Below are 15,692 nucleotides of genomic sequence, written 5' to 3'. Positions count from 1 at the left end.
TAGGTGGTTTCAAAGATATCATTTCCAGCAATTTCAAATCCATTTGGGTCTCCATTTGGCAAAGTTGGGTGCTCGGAGTTGGGTGAGTCAGTTATGGGTGTTCAATCAGCATTCGATATTGTAGCAATAATGGAGGAAAGGAGAGGTGGCTTTAGATTATGGGAGTTCTTTGGGGGTATTATCTACCGTTTTCAACAGGTTGGAGTAGTGCGTATGGTGATGAGTAGCATAATAGATTGGTGCAAGGAAGGAAACAGTAAATGGTGGCTCTTCTTTGTCTTGTTGGAGGAAGTTTGGGGCCTGCAAGGAAGGAGGAAGGAGGAAGGAGGAAGGAGGAAGGAGCAAGGAGCATGTTGATGGTGCAAGGAAGGAGACAATAAATGGTGGGTGCTCAGTGAGGAAGGTGCAGTTTGGTAGGGAAACGCTTGCAACACAACTAAAGGAAACTCTGCAAAGTGAGACGTGTGTGGCAACAGTGTGTTGGGTGAAGCAATTGTTGTGGGAGGTTGTAATGGTGTTGTGGGACAGAGTATATTTGGGGGGTTTCAAGTATTTTGGTGTTGTTAGTTAGGATCTACTTAGCTATTTTTTTCTTTCTTTCTTTACACTTTGGTTTGTTTTGTTATTTTAATCTAAAAAAAAAAACGTGAGGCCAAGGGGTTGGCAGTGTAGATGCCGTTGTGTGGATGCAAGTAGCAGTAATAGAGGATTTTGCACTCTCTACATATCACTCTGTGCATTTCATTTCCTTCTACCTTTAATTTCATATTTTTAATGAAACTTTTACTTTGCTGATCAAAATATGTTACTGAAGACAAATATCACGAGTTGAACCTCATATATCTCCCATTTCTAGATGCTCATAAATTAATCATATGTTAGAACTTAAAAGTTACAACAGAAGGTTAACCCTTATCTAGTGCCTGGCAAAGCTAACGGGGCTTCAATTCTTACTCCTTATCCCCATCTTCACCCAACACCATCTCTAATTCTTCTACTGTCAGTGTAAAATATGCACATCCAACAGAAAAAAGGGGAGGAAAAAAAATAACAAGGCCAATAGGCCCACTACCCATAAATCAACAAAAGTATCTCTCAGCTTCATATCTCTATGTCCATCCTTGATGATAAATATACAAATATGAATATATAATATAAATGCAAAAGCATACTCACATAAAAAGCAACTTACACTGCAAACAAGATTACATGTCACAAATAAGCAACAAAAAGTGACTTCGATAGTTAGATTGCTGCTAAAAAAACAAAAACAAAAAATAAAAGAAGGGGCAGGGGGGAGAACAAAAGAAGAAGAAAGAAAGAAAGAAACAAGAAGCATGTGATGAAGAAAAAGAAACAATCAAATGAAGAGGGTAGCCTTAAACAAATCTGTACACTGTTTGTCTGGTATCTTAATACTAGAACTCAGCAACTTACTTCAAGAGCCTTTTCAGCATTTGTTTCTGTAATTACTCCAACTGCTGCATTAGCAGCCAATATCATTAGGATAACCTGTAAACCAACATAGTTTAATGTCAGAATAGGGTATTGCCTGGATGAAGAAAAACCAAATCTGCATACTTATCCAAAAGAAACAAAGAACCCAAACAACTAGTCTATCACTCACTACTTTTGATATGCTATACGTTGTCACATCACTCTCTACTTTTTGCACATCTTTTCGGGAAAAAACTAAAAAGCCAATTAAATTAGCCAATTTCCATTTGTGTGAAGAAATCTATTTTATGTAGAATGAGTAATTGGGTAGACATAGTGAAACCTATTTTATGCTAGAGAACATGCTATATTGTACACAACCCTCATTGTGTGAAGAAATCATCCCGAACGAAACAAATTCTTTAACTTACAAAAGATGTAAGCCATTCTTGAAGACGTCTACCACCATAATACATTATTTTAACCTCAAGATTACTATATGGCATACATTTGACGGGAATAAATTGCTTGCTAATCATAAATAATTCTCAATTTATGATTTACAAGTTAGCAAATTACAAAAAGATTTATGGTACCCACTGAAAATCATGTTATGCCCACAATGACTACATGTCATGCAGTCGATGCTAGATAGGTATAGGTATAGTTTGTTTGCTATTCAACAAATTTTCCTTCGATAGTAATTTGCCTTAACCTTTAACTAGAAAGTCTGGAGATAATTAGGCCTCGTTTGTCAACTATACATTTTAGCCAAAAAGCCAAAAAGTCATTATAAGTTGTCACATCACTCTCTCTATTTTTCTGCACATTTTTTCATAAAAAGCTAAAAAGTTACTAAAATAGCATGTTCCCAAATGAGGCCTTAGTTCACCCCCAACATTTTTACCAGCAACCACTGCATATATAAGCAAAGATGCTGGAAAACAAGCATAAGAAAAAACCCTTTAGAGGTGTTGTCCGTCATTCCAACAATCCTTACTTCTCAGCCAAGCATTTGTTATGCCATCAGCATCCACATGTAAAAGCCTAGCCTCATTGTCCATGACACAAACAAAAGGGTAACCCCCAAGGTTAGAAAGAGAACCAGAGCACATAGCTCAATCAATTGTTATATTCTTCAATCAAAACTTAGGATAAGCTATGAAGCACGGGTACTCCAAAAATAGTGTCGTACGAGTACCAGGTATTTACCGGGTGTGGGTATGCATATCGGTACAGCAGTACACATACCGAGTACACTGAATACATGCCGGGTAAGGCAAATACATTTGGGTATGGCATGGGTACGGCACCGGTTAGACAATCAAAAAGAAAAATAAAGAATTATATAACTTTTTGGACAACTTATTCTCTTTTTAGTTTTGATATTGCAGCTTTGATTTGTATGTTGGATGTTTAGCTATAAATTTTATATCAAAAAAAAAAAATTAAAAAAGTTGATGTACCCCAGCCATACTCGTCCCCTGCTTTTTTAAGAATTTGCCATATCGGAGTACCCGTACCCGTTCCGTATCCGCACCCGCACCCGCACCCGCACCCGCACCCGTGCTTCATAGAGTACAAGACATCATCTGTCAATAGACTAACAGGACACTTAACCAAACTAATAGGACTCTTAACAGAAAACTAATGACAGTTAAGCATACGACTTCATTTTGATTTTTAAAGGTGTTTATTCTACAATATCAGCCCATACCTCGAGTATATCCTATAACCTTTATCCAATTTAGTAAAATGGGTATTAGCAATAACAGACCCATCATTCTTGCGAAGTTAAAACCTCAACAAATTCACCTCGGTATACAAAACACAATACGTATGCAAACATGGGCTATCAAAGAAATAGAGAAAACACAGACAGCATATACCCCCCCACTTTCTAATTGAAAACAATCTATCCATTAAACTAAACAGAAAGATATCATATCTTACCGAAGGCTCCAGAAATGCTGTTAAGCCCGTATCCCCATTAATTAAAGCCAAAATGAAAGAGATAACGGCAGCAGCAATCAATATCTTAACCAGTAAATCATCAAATTGCTTCAAAACCAGTTTCCAAAAGGGAGTGCCTGCATTAAGCAAATTGTAGATGCATACAAAAAGGAAAAGATTAGCTATGTAAAAATACCCATTATTAAATCCATTTTATTTGTATTTGCAATGTCACTCCTACACTTTTTCTTTTGATTTAAACTTGTTTGTCATCGTACAGTTGACCGTTTTGACACTTTGATCATTGGGTAAATTACATTAACACCCCTTGAGGTGTAAACTTAATACAAATTATCCCTCCACATTTGAGAAATTACAACCCCGTCCCCAAGTTTTTCAATCACATTACAAGGAGCCCCTTGCCGTTAAGTGACTACTAAAAACTAAACAACAATTGCAAATGTCATGTTCCCAAAATTTCGAAAAGACTATATTACCCTCATCTTTACCAAACTCTAACCCTACTCTAACAACTCCATAGTTTTTCCCCTCTCTCTATCTCTCCTTTTGTATTCTCCCATAATCTTCTCTCTATGCTTCACTCTAATCCATCTTCACCCTCACAGAGCAACTATGACAAACACCATGGTTATCTCTAGAAACTGACATCTGCCACCACCAAGTACCATCCGCAACAACCACCGAGCCACAAAGATCATCTTCACCGCCAGCGCCTATCACGAGATCCTCCGCGGAAGCCATCATCTCTAGGCCAAGCTCGTCTGTAAATTGATCATGGCTACAATCCCTCCAAGCCCAAATCTCCTAAAAATCTCCGCACCACCACGACACCACCTCTCCATCTTTGCTCTTACCACCATCACCATTCTCTCCCTCTAATTTGGGGTTTTGATTTGAGACTTTATTTTGAGTATTTGAAAGGGGTTGGAAGGTGTTCCGGTTGAAGCGCGATTTGATGATACAGGATTGACTAGATAAACTCTCAATGTTCTGTTGTTGTGTTGAATTTTATTAAAGAATTCATTAATTGAGCTTCTCTAATTTTACATAACAACATGACACTGGTTCAACAAGCTTACGTTTAAAGACATGTGAATTTCAGAAGTTAAGTCAAAAACCAAGTTCGCATGGATTGATAATAAGGCTCATATAAGATAATAATAAGGCTCATGCAAGATGAATAAATAACCAATAAATAAATATAGAAGAATGACATCATTCAGAAGTTGATATATATGATTTTCTTTGTTTTATATGTTTAATGTTGTTTGATTTTATTTATTTATTGTTTGATTGATCATAGAGCTCAATATTTTATTTATTTATTGTTTGGGGGTAGTGGGTGTAAGTACCCACCAAGTGTTTGAACGAATTCCTGAAGGTAATTATATGAATTTTTTTTTTTTTTTTTTTTTTGGGTTAAATTTATTATCTAGGGCTTGGCAGAAAGTGGGAGGAATTGTGGTGGTTGGTGGTAGGGAGTGAGATTGTTGCAAGATTTTGAAATATCAAAGTGATGAGTAGTGGCCAATTGTTCTTAATCACAATGTTGATGATCTCTATCAATACATCCATGAAAGCAATCTCAACATTTGTGGTGTTGTCAATACAGCAGGTCATGGTGTAATACAGAGAAGATAACATAAAAGGGTGAAACAGTCATTTTATTTTTTTCTGTTAAGGATGTTAGTCAATAAAGGTTAGGTGTACACTCAATCTTTCCCCTCCCAAACACACATTAATGTGTACTAATTGAGCGTTATTTTTTTTATGTTAGTCAACAAATTCTGACAAGGGGGTCAATGTAATTTCTGTAACCTCAAGGGGAAATCTGTATTATTAATAATGAACCTCAAGGGGTGTGGACGTAATTTACCCTAGATCATTTTTTAACCTTGGGGAGTTTAGTTTTTCCCTGGAATGGCAATAAGGTAATTAGTTGGGCGAGGTTTCTAGAAAGTTTGCCTAAGTGGTGGGTAGGCTCTACCAAAGCGCATAGCAGTGGAGCATGCAGTTTTCTGCAGTTTCCCTCCCGAGCAAGGTCAACTAGGGCGAGGCTTGGATTTCTAGTTTGCTCAGCCCAAGCGATGGCCAATTCTACACGAGCGGAGATACTGTCAAAGGTTGTGATTTTTATCTCAAAAGGGTGATTTTTTACCCCACTTTTATATACCTCATATGAAATCTGAGACATCACTTTTCCTTATGATTTTCTTCCTCTCCTTTCTCTCACTAAACATTCAAGCAACTCTTCTCTTCTCTTTACAAATTTCAGTATCTAGGAGTGAGATTCGACCTTCAACCGAAAGAGAAACTTGTAGATCGTTGCAAGGACTTCGCATTCATCTGGATGGTTTTGCATTTCATCAATTTGGGATTTTAAAAGTTCACATCTCTTTGAGTTTGGTAGCGGATTTCTACTCTTCTTCAAGTATTTTGTAGTTTGCATGTGTTGTTTTCCAAAAATCTCAAAATATACCATGTGATTTCCTTTGCCCTAGTCTTGAATCTATGAAGAAATTATGTGAGTATATTTGATGCAAACCACGTAAATATGTATATAGCAATAATTATGGTTCTCTTTGGTGAAGGGTGCTTTTGTCATTTTAAGGTGTTAAGCCTTGAGTAGCCTAGTTAAAGCTGTGTGAGGTTTTTTTGGAACTTTGGGGTGTTTTTGTTAGATAAGTTATGTTTTGAGGGTGTTAATATATTTTGTCTTTTGGGGAGGTTTATTTGCAAGTTTTGAGTTGGCTTCTTGAAGAAACCTCTTGACATGCGTGTTTAAAATATTTAAAGTTGCTATAAACATGGCTGCAAGAGGTGAAAGGGGTGCAAGAGCAAATCATGGTCATAGAGGTAGATATGCAACAGTTGAAATGTTTGAAGCACTGCAGGAACAAATTCAGAACCTTACGCAATTGGTTATGCAAGCAAATAATGACCAAAACCGCTGGAATGCTAGCAACCAATCGTGGTATGGAGGTTGAGAATAAATTAAATCAACTATCTGGAGGAGAAAGTGATAGTTATAGCGATGGAAGGAAGCCAGATCAAGAGAGGCATGTGCAACGCAATGAAAGACCTCAACGATGGGAGGATCGCATTGTAAGTGCTCCAAAATTCCAAAGAGTATAGTGTGCAGGTTAATATCTTCAAGTTTGATGGTGATATAGAACCATAAGCTTTTTCAGATTGGGTACAGTATTGGAAGTTACTTTGACTGGAATGAAGTACCTGAAGAAAGAAAAGTGAAGCTTGTAGGAGCAAAACTAGAGGGACCAGCTTCTGCATGCTGGAAGCATTATCAAAATGATCGAGAAGTAAGAGAGAAAGGAAAGGTTAGAAGATGGGCCAAGATGAAAGAGAAGCCAAAAGCTCAATTCTTGCCTCGAGACTATGAGCAAACTTTGTATCAAAGGGTGAAAAACATGAGGCAGCACGAGAAGAATGTTAAAGACTAACACTCAATTCATAGGTTGTCATTGAGAAGTAATCTTGCGAAAACTGAGAGTCAAAGGGTTGGTCGATATGTGAATGGTCTTCGATTGACCATCCAAAGACCAAGTGAGCTTGCAACAACCTTATAAAGTGAGTGATGCTTGTCAGCTTGCCCTGAAAGTTGAAGCTCAACTCACTCGTAATTCATCAAAAAAGCATGGTTATGATCACAGCTGTGGTGCATCTAATAGTTCTGCAAACAAAACTGCTCGAGGTGGGCAAACCATAGTTCCTACTCATCCAAATCAGCAAACAGACACTAGTAATAAGAAGACAATCCAGACACAGCCGAGTATATCCAAGGCCAAATGGCTAACAAATGTTATCGATGCTTTGAAATTGGACATAAGTCAAATGAGTGTCCAAAAAGGACTAATGTTCGTGTTACTCTCACTGAGGACAAAGAAGTAAGATTTGAATAAAATTTACCAGGCATTGAAGATGGGAATCAACACTTTGAAGTTAATGAATTAGATGATGTTGAGGAAGAAGGAATTGATGGTGATGTGCTTGGTGAAACACTTGTGTTGTGATTAGGCATTTGATGCTTGCACCACCACTCAACAACAAAGGACTAATGTTCTTGTTTGCTGCATATATTCACCTACTTGTTGCCTCCTGTAAAAGTTTCTTGTTTTGCTACCCCTATTTGCATCAATATTAGATTTCCAAATTTGGTATTTTGTAAAATTGGTCCTTGTTTATTGAAATTGAACTTATGAATGACTTAAAAAAGATATAAATGAAGATTTAGGAGATTTATTGAATATTGGACCATGTTGGGATTTGGTTGAAAATTGGTCGTTTTGTGTATTTGATAATTAAGCAATGGAATTGATGGTTTGATGAATTCAAATCTCAAATTTGAGTAATTTAGAATAATGATTGTGCTACACTCCATTTGGGGGAAAATGTAATATGTTGGGCCCATGGGGGCAAATTGCAAATATATATATATATATATCGTGATTATACTTATGTGCCGTTGATTTTGGTATGTGTGGGATTTGTGAAATGAAAGCAAGATAGGCGCAGAGCTAAAGGGTATAAGACCTATAACCTTAGTTGCACGAAGCGAGAGCGGGGGCGGGAGCGGGGAAGCGTGAGCCGATAGAAGTTTCTTAGGTTGGGAGCCTCGGGGAGCGGTAATATATATATATATATATATTTTAATACACATTAGAATTTTTTTTATAAATATTTTTATTTTAGTACACATTAATTATGTTTTTATTTATTATATTTTTAAATAATGTGTTATTGTTAATTTTTTTTTTTATTTTACATATATTTGTTTGTGTTTTTTTATTAATATGTATAATATATACTCATATATATATATTTTATATTTATATGTATATATATATGATATATATTAAATAACAATGTGTTAATATATTTTTTTTATTTTTAAATATATATATTAATATATATAATCATATAATATATTTTATATATTACTTAGAATCATATATATAATCATATATTATATATATTATTAATATATATGATATATATTATATATGTTTTATCTTATTTATATATTACTTAGAATCAAATATACGATGGCCAGAGAGAGAGTGAGAGACGAACTGCGAGAAGGCAAAAGACGAAGGAGACGATGACGATCGACAAGAAGGAGCAGATCTGCGAGATCGAGAGAGAGACGATCTGCCAGAGAGAGAAGAAAAACGAAGCGAAGAAGCAGGACATACCCAGACGACTTTCAGGTTCTTCACCTTCTTTCTCCTCTCTCTCTCAGTTAGGGTTTTTGTTCATAGCCACCAACGATCCTATCTAGGACAGGATCGCGTTTCTCTCTCTACAGAAACGCGATTCTTACACGTTTCTTTCTAAGAAACGCGGAATCGCGTTTCTCACGGAGATTCGTCACCTGGTTGCGCGATTCCTGCAACTAAGCCTATAACTTGTCTGAGCAGGATAATGGGTCCATCCGGTTAGTAACCGATAAAGCCAAAATTTTACTTGACCTATGCTAAGACAAGGTGGGAGGAAGGCATGCAAATCCCAAGTGTGCATGTTGTGCCAGGTCGTTTTGATTATGAAACTTGATTTTGGAATTAATTTACAAACAAAAAAAACCTACTCCTTTAAAACCTTGTGAAAATGATTTGGGAACGACATGATAGTTTTATTATTGATGTATCAAATGATTGATTTGAACTATATAAAGAATATCCATGCTCACTTGAACATGTCACCATAGAAATGCTTAGGAATTGTAGACATTTCCTACTGAATTAGTTGGAGCCTAACCCTTTAACAATTTCATATGCACCCCGTGATCCTTGATTGGAGTTTGATTTTAACCCCTTTTGGTGAAGATCAATAGTATTATCCGTGTCGTTGAGCATTTATTTTGTTGTTGGGTTACAACAGCAATTTATGGGCATGTATTGGTGGCCCTTCACTTGTAGAATGATAAATTTATGCTCATGGAATTGTATAACTTGTATTTGATGGCCATTCGAAGATCCAAAATTTTTAGGCATGAAATAGATCATTAGATGTGACCTTTACTTTGTAATATTGCATGTGTGGATGTGAGAATGCTTGTGTGATTGAGGCCTGACTAGGCCATTTGGCCCAACTTTTAGCAGATATGCTGCTAAATTTTCTTCAAAAGTTTGACCCACTTTAACTAAAGAACTATGTTTTCAAATAAAAGTAGTCTTGGTTAAACAAAATACTAGGTTTCTAATGATATTCCTGGAATAAGGGAATTACTGCCTTTTCAACACTTACAGACTATCCACATTGATTAACCAAATGAATATTTATTTTTAAATTTTGTTTTAAAAATCGGGCATGATAAGCTAAAGTCAAAGACTAAGGCCTCGTTTGGGAAGGCTCTGTTTTAGCCAAAAAGCCAAAAAGTTACTAAATTAGCCAAAAAGCCAACAACCCATACCAAAAAGTCAAAGATTCTCTTTTCTCTCTACTTTTTGCACATCTTTTCGTAATTAGCCAAAAAGTCATCCCAAACATACTAGTTTTTTTTAGCTCATATTTTAGCCAAATAGCCAAAAAGTTACTAAATTAGCCCGTTCCCAAACGAGGCCTAAATGTGAAAGTTTAAAATTTCTATCCTAGAAGCTATCATAAAACCAAGATGGCAGCATATAACAGATGGTTTCATCACACCTATTATAGTAGCAGTGGCTAGAACTACCAATTACCAACTGTAAAGGGGGGAAATTCATACATAACTATGTATTGCTTGACAAAAAGTTCAGAGAGAAAGAGAGAATCGGCCATATACTTACTTCCCTCCTGAGGCAGCACTGAGGTCATATGTGAAGCACGCAACCAAAAGGAGAAAAACACGTTAGAATATATGAATAAAAGAATTTAAATATTATGCAACTACAAGGAAATAAAAGAAGTTAAAATAATAATAAAAAATAAAAAACAAAAACAGAGGTAGCATACAAGAATATGATGGGAAAATAAAGCACAAGCATTTTAAATTGATTACCTATCCTCACTATCACCATATAACCCCAATAACAACACCAGTAACATCCACAACAACAAAAGAACAAACATATGAAATACTTTAAGGCAACACAAGAATTTATTACCAGTATATGAAATATAGTATCACCCGATATGGTGTTATTGTGATTTCTTTCTTTTGGAGTAAATAGTTGTCTCGAAGGTTAAAATTGTGAATTTTGTGTTGAAATCAAACTCCTCATAGTTTTACAATGTGAAAATAATTATTCTTATACTTTGATGAATTGCATCTTCAGTCTATCTTTGTAAAAAAACTTAAAAATTTGTGCAAGTGGATTGCTTGAAATTTTCCAGGACTCTCATTAAAGATTTTGTACTTTCGATCAAAATAAGAACCCTCTCCAAATTCCTACTTTACAGTTGATTCGAACAATATTTCTTTCATCGGCAAATTCACTAGGAGAATTTCATCTACGAACAAAACAACATCCTACACTATGAAGCACGGACACCTCTCCGGAGGTCGCGTACAAGTGTCGGACACAGACACGCGCCGAACACATGTTGGACATGGTGGAAAGAGTTGGACACACTGGGACACTTTGGACACACTGCAGACACATTGGGACACGCTAGGAACACGTTGAGGACACGCTGAGGACACTCTAGGGGCACGTTGAGTACTATTTTTTTCAAAAAAAATTATAATTTTTAATTTTTTTTTACTAAAATAGCATACCTAAGGTTGATAAATTTATTAAAATTAAATATTTGACATGAAATACATATTAAATATTTAAAAATATGCATATAATAAAAATATAAAAATATACATGTCCCCAACATGTCGTGTCTTATATTTTTTGAAAATTTACATGTTCGTGTATCCATGTTCGTGATTCTTAAATCCTACATATGTTTACTTTAACTCATCCATGACTAAGGCAAATAAGTAAAGAGTCAAAATTAGCCCCCGATGCAGCCTTACGGTGATTGGAAACTCACTAGTATCTCCAGTAGGTGATCTAATTGTACCTCATTATTATATTGGCCCTGAATGGTGCATTTTATTTAGCTACTATAGCTTTTTTTTATTTCAAAAAACTGTGTCAAAGTGTTTGGTACAGTTTCTGCTTATAACTTGAGAGAAAAAAATAGCCTAAGGCCTCATTTGGGGAGTTGGATTTTTAGCCTAAAAGCCACTATAAGTAGTCACATCACTCTCTCTACTTTTCTACACGTCTTTTGCAAAAAATCGAAAAACCAACTACAATAGCCAATTCCCAAACGAGGCCTAAATATGATGTGGGGGAAAAACACTGATTATATAGAAGCTCGAGAAGGGTTGTTTTTATCTTATGCTTTATAATTATCAACTTTCAACTTGAAAAAACCTCCACCAAACTGGCCCAATGTCATTTACCACATAAATACCCTTTTGTCGTACCATTTTTCTCTAACACCGACCTTCTATCTCTAGGCATCGTATCCTAAGTATTTTTTGTAAATCTGTAAAAATTATATAAACATCCCTCATCTTCTCTCTATTTTTATATAAAATCATATTATAAAATATATCGCTTCCATAGTTGATCCACCTAGCATAAATTCATTTTGATTCTCTAACATTGTTTTTGCAACCCTTAAGCGATACTCACTCTCTTCCACAATTTCATTGTATGACTCATCAACCTAATACCTCTATAGTTATTACAATTTTGAATATATCCTATATAACTATATATGGGTACAATAGTACTTTTTTCCACTCGCTAGCCATTTTCCTAGTAATTAAAATCTTATTAAATAATTTGGGATATAATTTCATCCTAATGTCTTTCTTATTTCATCTTTTTTAGTGCAAATTTCACCTCAAGCTCTTTTATTCGGCAATTAAACTTATATTCTCTAGTTCCATCAAGTCTACTATATTTTTCTCCTCCTAAGCATTCAAAATAAATTTTTCATCTTTACTTAATCACTGTAGGTTTCACTAATACACTTGACTATTCACTTTTTATGCATTTAACTTGATTAAAATCTCCTATTCATTTCCTACGATTCACAAGTTTGTAAATGTTCTATTCTCCATCTTTACTATCTAATCTAGTATAAAAACCATTGTATGTTTTTAACTTAGCATCACTAACTATCCTTTTAACCTTGTCATCTCACTTATATCTCTACAAAAATTTTAATTTTCATTCTTTTGCCACTTTTTAAAGCATTCCCTTTTTTTTCTTTTTAATAAAACCATGTATCGTGCCATTCCACCAAGTAACTTTAGATATAGGACATTTTCCATCAACTCTTTCTTTAAATGCATTCTGCTATTGTATTCCACGCAATACTAATATCATTTTCTAAACTCCACTTTACTTAGGTGTCGTTTGGTTTTGGCTTTTTTAGTTGGCTTTTTGGTTTTTTTGACTTTTTTAGCCTGAGACTTTTTTAGTCGTTTGGTATTCTTGTTTGGCTTTTTTGACTTTTTGACTTTAGAATGACAAAATTGCCCTTAGTATAGAATGATACTTTTTTGACTTTTTGTTTGTATATGGGATATTTTGATACTTTTATAGCTTTTTTGTCTTTTTGTGATTTTGTAGCTTTTTTTTGGTCTTTTGGGATTATATAGCCTGGGAGGAAAACCAAACCAAGGCTTATTTAAACATAACTTTTTAGATTCCAATATATGGGTTGTGTGTTTTTATTATCTTTTATGATTCTATATGTAGCCCTTTAGTATATAATCTAATATTGTTAGCCTAGGTTATAATGGTAAACTCTATCCGAGGAAAACCTTGCATTCTTTACATATTAAGAAGTCTGTTTTTTTTACAAGAAAAATATATATATTTGGCTATGTCAATTCTATCACCAAACCATATCTACCATGCACCCTTACTTCTTTTTTCCTACATGCTTGCCGAACAGAATTATTTAATCAGTTGGACTTAGCTCTCTCGATGTGTTTCAAACATGAAATGCCGCAACCAAATCCAATACAACTTCCCAACTAGTTACTAGTAAGAAGCGTTGAGCTACAATTCTTGTAGCGCAAATAGGTATGATCTCATTCACACAAGTCCTAAATAAAATTTCTTCACACTAACTTTAAGCAATTGCCTTATTCTACCAAAAGATTCGATTCTACACATGTGCCTTGATGGATATCCCAATAATCCAGCAAGTAGTAAATTCATATGTATCAGCAACCTAAGCACTAATAACTTTTTGAAATAACTGTAGTTTGCAAAATAAACAGCCAAACCTATTATACTAAAAATTAATGAATTTGCAAAAGAGGCATATCCACTAAAACATGAAACAAAAAGCCAAATATATAACAACGCACACATGGAGGTTAATAACTAGCTTGCAAACTACATCACACCTTTACATTTCTATAGATGTAAATTTCTAAGCAAAAATTATAAATTGGATGCATAATTTCATACCATTTCTACCATAAATTCTAGCATGCTCTGCAACCTGCAAACAGAGAAATGAACAAAATGTTGTAATGCAGGCAAACAAATTTGAAAAACCTCCCACCCCCAATTGAAAATTATGCATGATTAACCACATTAATATATATATATATATATATATATACTGGCAATCCATTACAATTTTATGTTAAATTTTTTAGATAGTTTGACGAATGAGAAAAACTGATTACCACTTTTGGACAATTAGATGAATGAGAAACAATTGTAACGATTATTGGATGGTGACAGTTACTAGTTGAAAACGGGTGACGGTGACTAGATGAGAAGGTCATTCTTGGAAATATAAAAACGTGACAGCATTCCCACCGGAAGCTTCTATTTGCACACACTCATTCCACTCTATGCACACACTTAATGATAATTATTATTATTACAATTTTATTCCCAAGTGAAATTACTATTATGGACATCATACACAATTCAAATAAACACCTTCGAAAGTTGAATGTCGAAAAAATAAAAAAAATTCAAAATTCTACTGTCGAAAGAAATGATAATTTTCGGAATTCACTTCCGAACAAGTTGTTTATTTTCGGAATGCTACTTCCGAACAAGTTATTTATTGAGAAGGATGGGCATAGAGTGTAACGGGTGTGTGCAAATAGAAGCTCCCGTTCCCACCCAATCCCACCCAATCAAGTGTATGTATAGTAGAATTTTTATCATGAAAACACATACTTTAATAAACAAACAATTGAGTACCTGGAAATCAGTTAGGCCTTTTGCCGGGTCCACAGCAAAGAATTCCAAAACCTGAAGGTAAAAAATCAGAGGTTTAGAGCACTCAAATTGAAAAGAATAGGGAACAAAGTTCAAGTAATCCCTTTGGATCATATAAACAATAAATTTAAACCATAAAGTTGTACATGCCAGTAATTTATTCGATATTACATAAGGTTCGAGTATAATTGCAAATCAAATACGGAGTAATTTGAAGAAGACTCCAAATCCGTAAAGTTTAAAAGGGGGGAAAAGATTCAAACTTTGTTTATGGTGATTGAGGTAGGATGAAGATTACCTCTGAAACAGATCTGGCGTAGGCGTCCTCCATTTAGGAGGTGAATTGTGAATGATCAGTGCGAATTTTGTTGTGCAACTTTCAGATACTGCTACTGTTCTTCTACTCTGTAATCAAGTGTAGTAATTTCAATACGTTTTTGTGAGTAAAATGGTTATCGAGAGAGAGAGAGAGAGAGAGAGAGAGAGATCTTTTAATCGGTTGAGGAGACGAGAGGGCGTTGCAATTAAGTAATAGTAACATAGGTAGGGTTGTATCTAACATAGAAAGGGTTGTATCTAAATAGTAACATAGATTGGGTTGTATCTGTCTAACTAGGGGGGTTGCATCTAACTAGGGTTTAAAGTTTTGACAACGCAACGAGCGCGCGGTGCCCGCTGGCGAAGAAGCGCATTTAATCACCCCCTACTCTGCGTGCAACCTTTTTTTTCTACTATTATTCAGCTTGCTTTTTTCTCTTTTCATAAAACACTTTTTAAAAAATTTTATGTTATTATTTTTCATATTTTTTTATTTTTACTGAATTTTTTAAATATTTTAAGTAATTTTTTTACTTTTTAGGCACACTTAATATAAATACACTTAAAAAGTAAAAAAATTATAAAAAAAATCTTAAAAATTCACTAAATACTAAAAATATAAAAAATATATAAGAATTCAGTACATTTTTTATATTTCTATGTATTTATTAATTTTTTAAAATATTTTTTATAAATTTTTTACTTTTTAGATACATCAAACTAAGTTGCATCTAAAAAAGTAAAAAAATTATT

General features: G+C 34.6%; 1 protein-coding gene across 3 annotated transcripts in view; it reads right to left on the bottom strand.

Moving 5' to 3' along the window:
• LOC114284049 (calcium-transporting ATPase 3, endoplasmic reticulum-type-like) overlaps positions 1-15,339 on the bottom strand; it is a 95,701-nt gene extending 80,362 nt beyond the window's left edge. For all 3 annotated transcript variants that reach the window (XR_014332471.1, XR_014332470.1, XM_082874006.1), the window contains exons 1-6: positions 14,920-15,339; positions 14,604-14,654; positions 13,848-13,881; positions 10,197-10,214; positions 3,391-3,527; positions 1,438-1,512 (exon numbers count right to left, since the gene is read on the bottom strand). Coding sequence is in view for 1 of the 3 variants with exons in the window: in XM_082874006.1 (XP_082730132.1) it covers positions 1,438-1,512; positions 3,391-3,527; positions 10,197-10,214; positions 13,848-13,881; positions 14,604-14,654; positions 14,920-14,952 (348 nt within the window). In the remaining 2 variants the exon portion in view is untranslated. The remainder of the gene's footprint in view (positions 1-1,437; positions 1,513-3,390; positions 3,528-10,196; positions 10,215-13,847; positions 13,882-14,603; positions 14,655-14,919) is intronic.
• Between the last annotated feature and the right edge of the window lie 353 nt (positions 15,340-15,692).

This window comes from Camellia sinensis, chromosome 6, assembly GCF_055761805.1.
Source record: "Camellia sinensis isolate YWXY chromosome 6, ASM5576180v1, whole genome shotgun sequence".
NCBI classification, from domain to species: Eukaryota; Viridiplantae; Streptophyta; class Magnoliopsida; order Ericales; family Theaceae; genus Camellia; species Camellia sinensis.
Note: the sequence above shows the minus strand (reverse complement) of the source record. Positions and strands in the feature narration are given on the sequence as shown.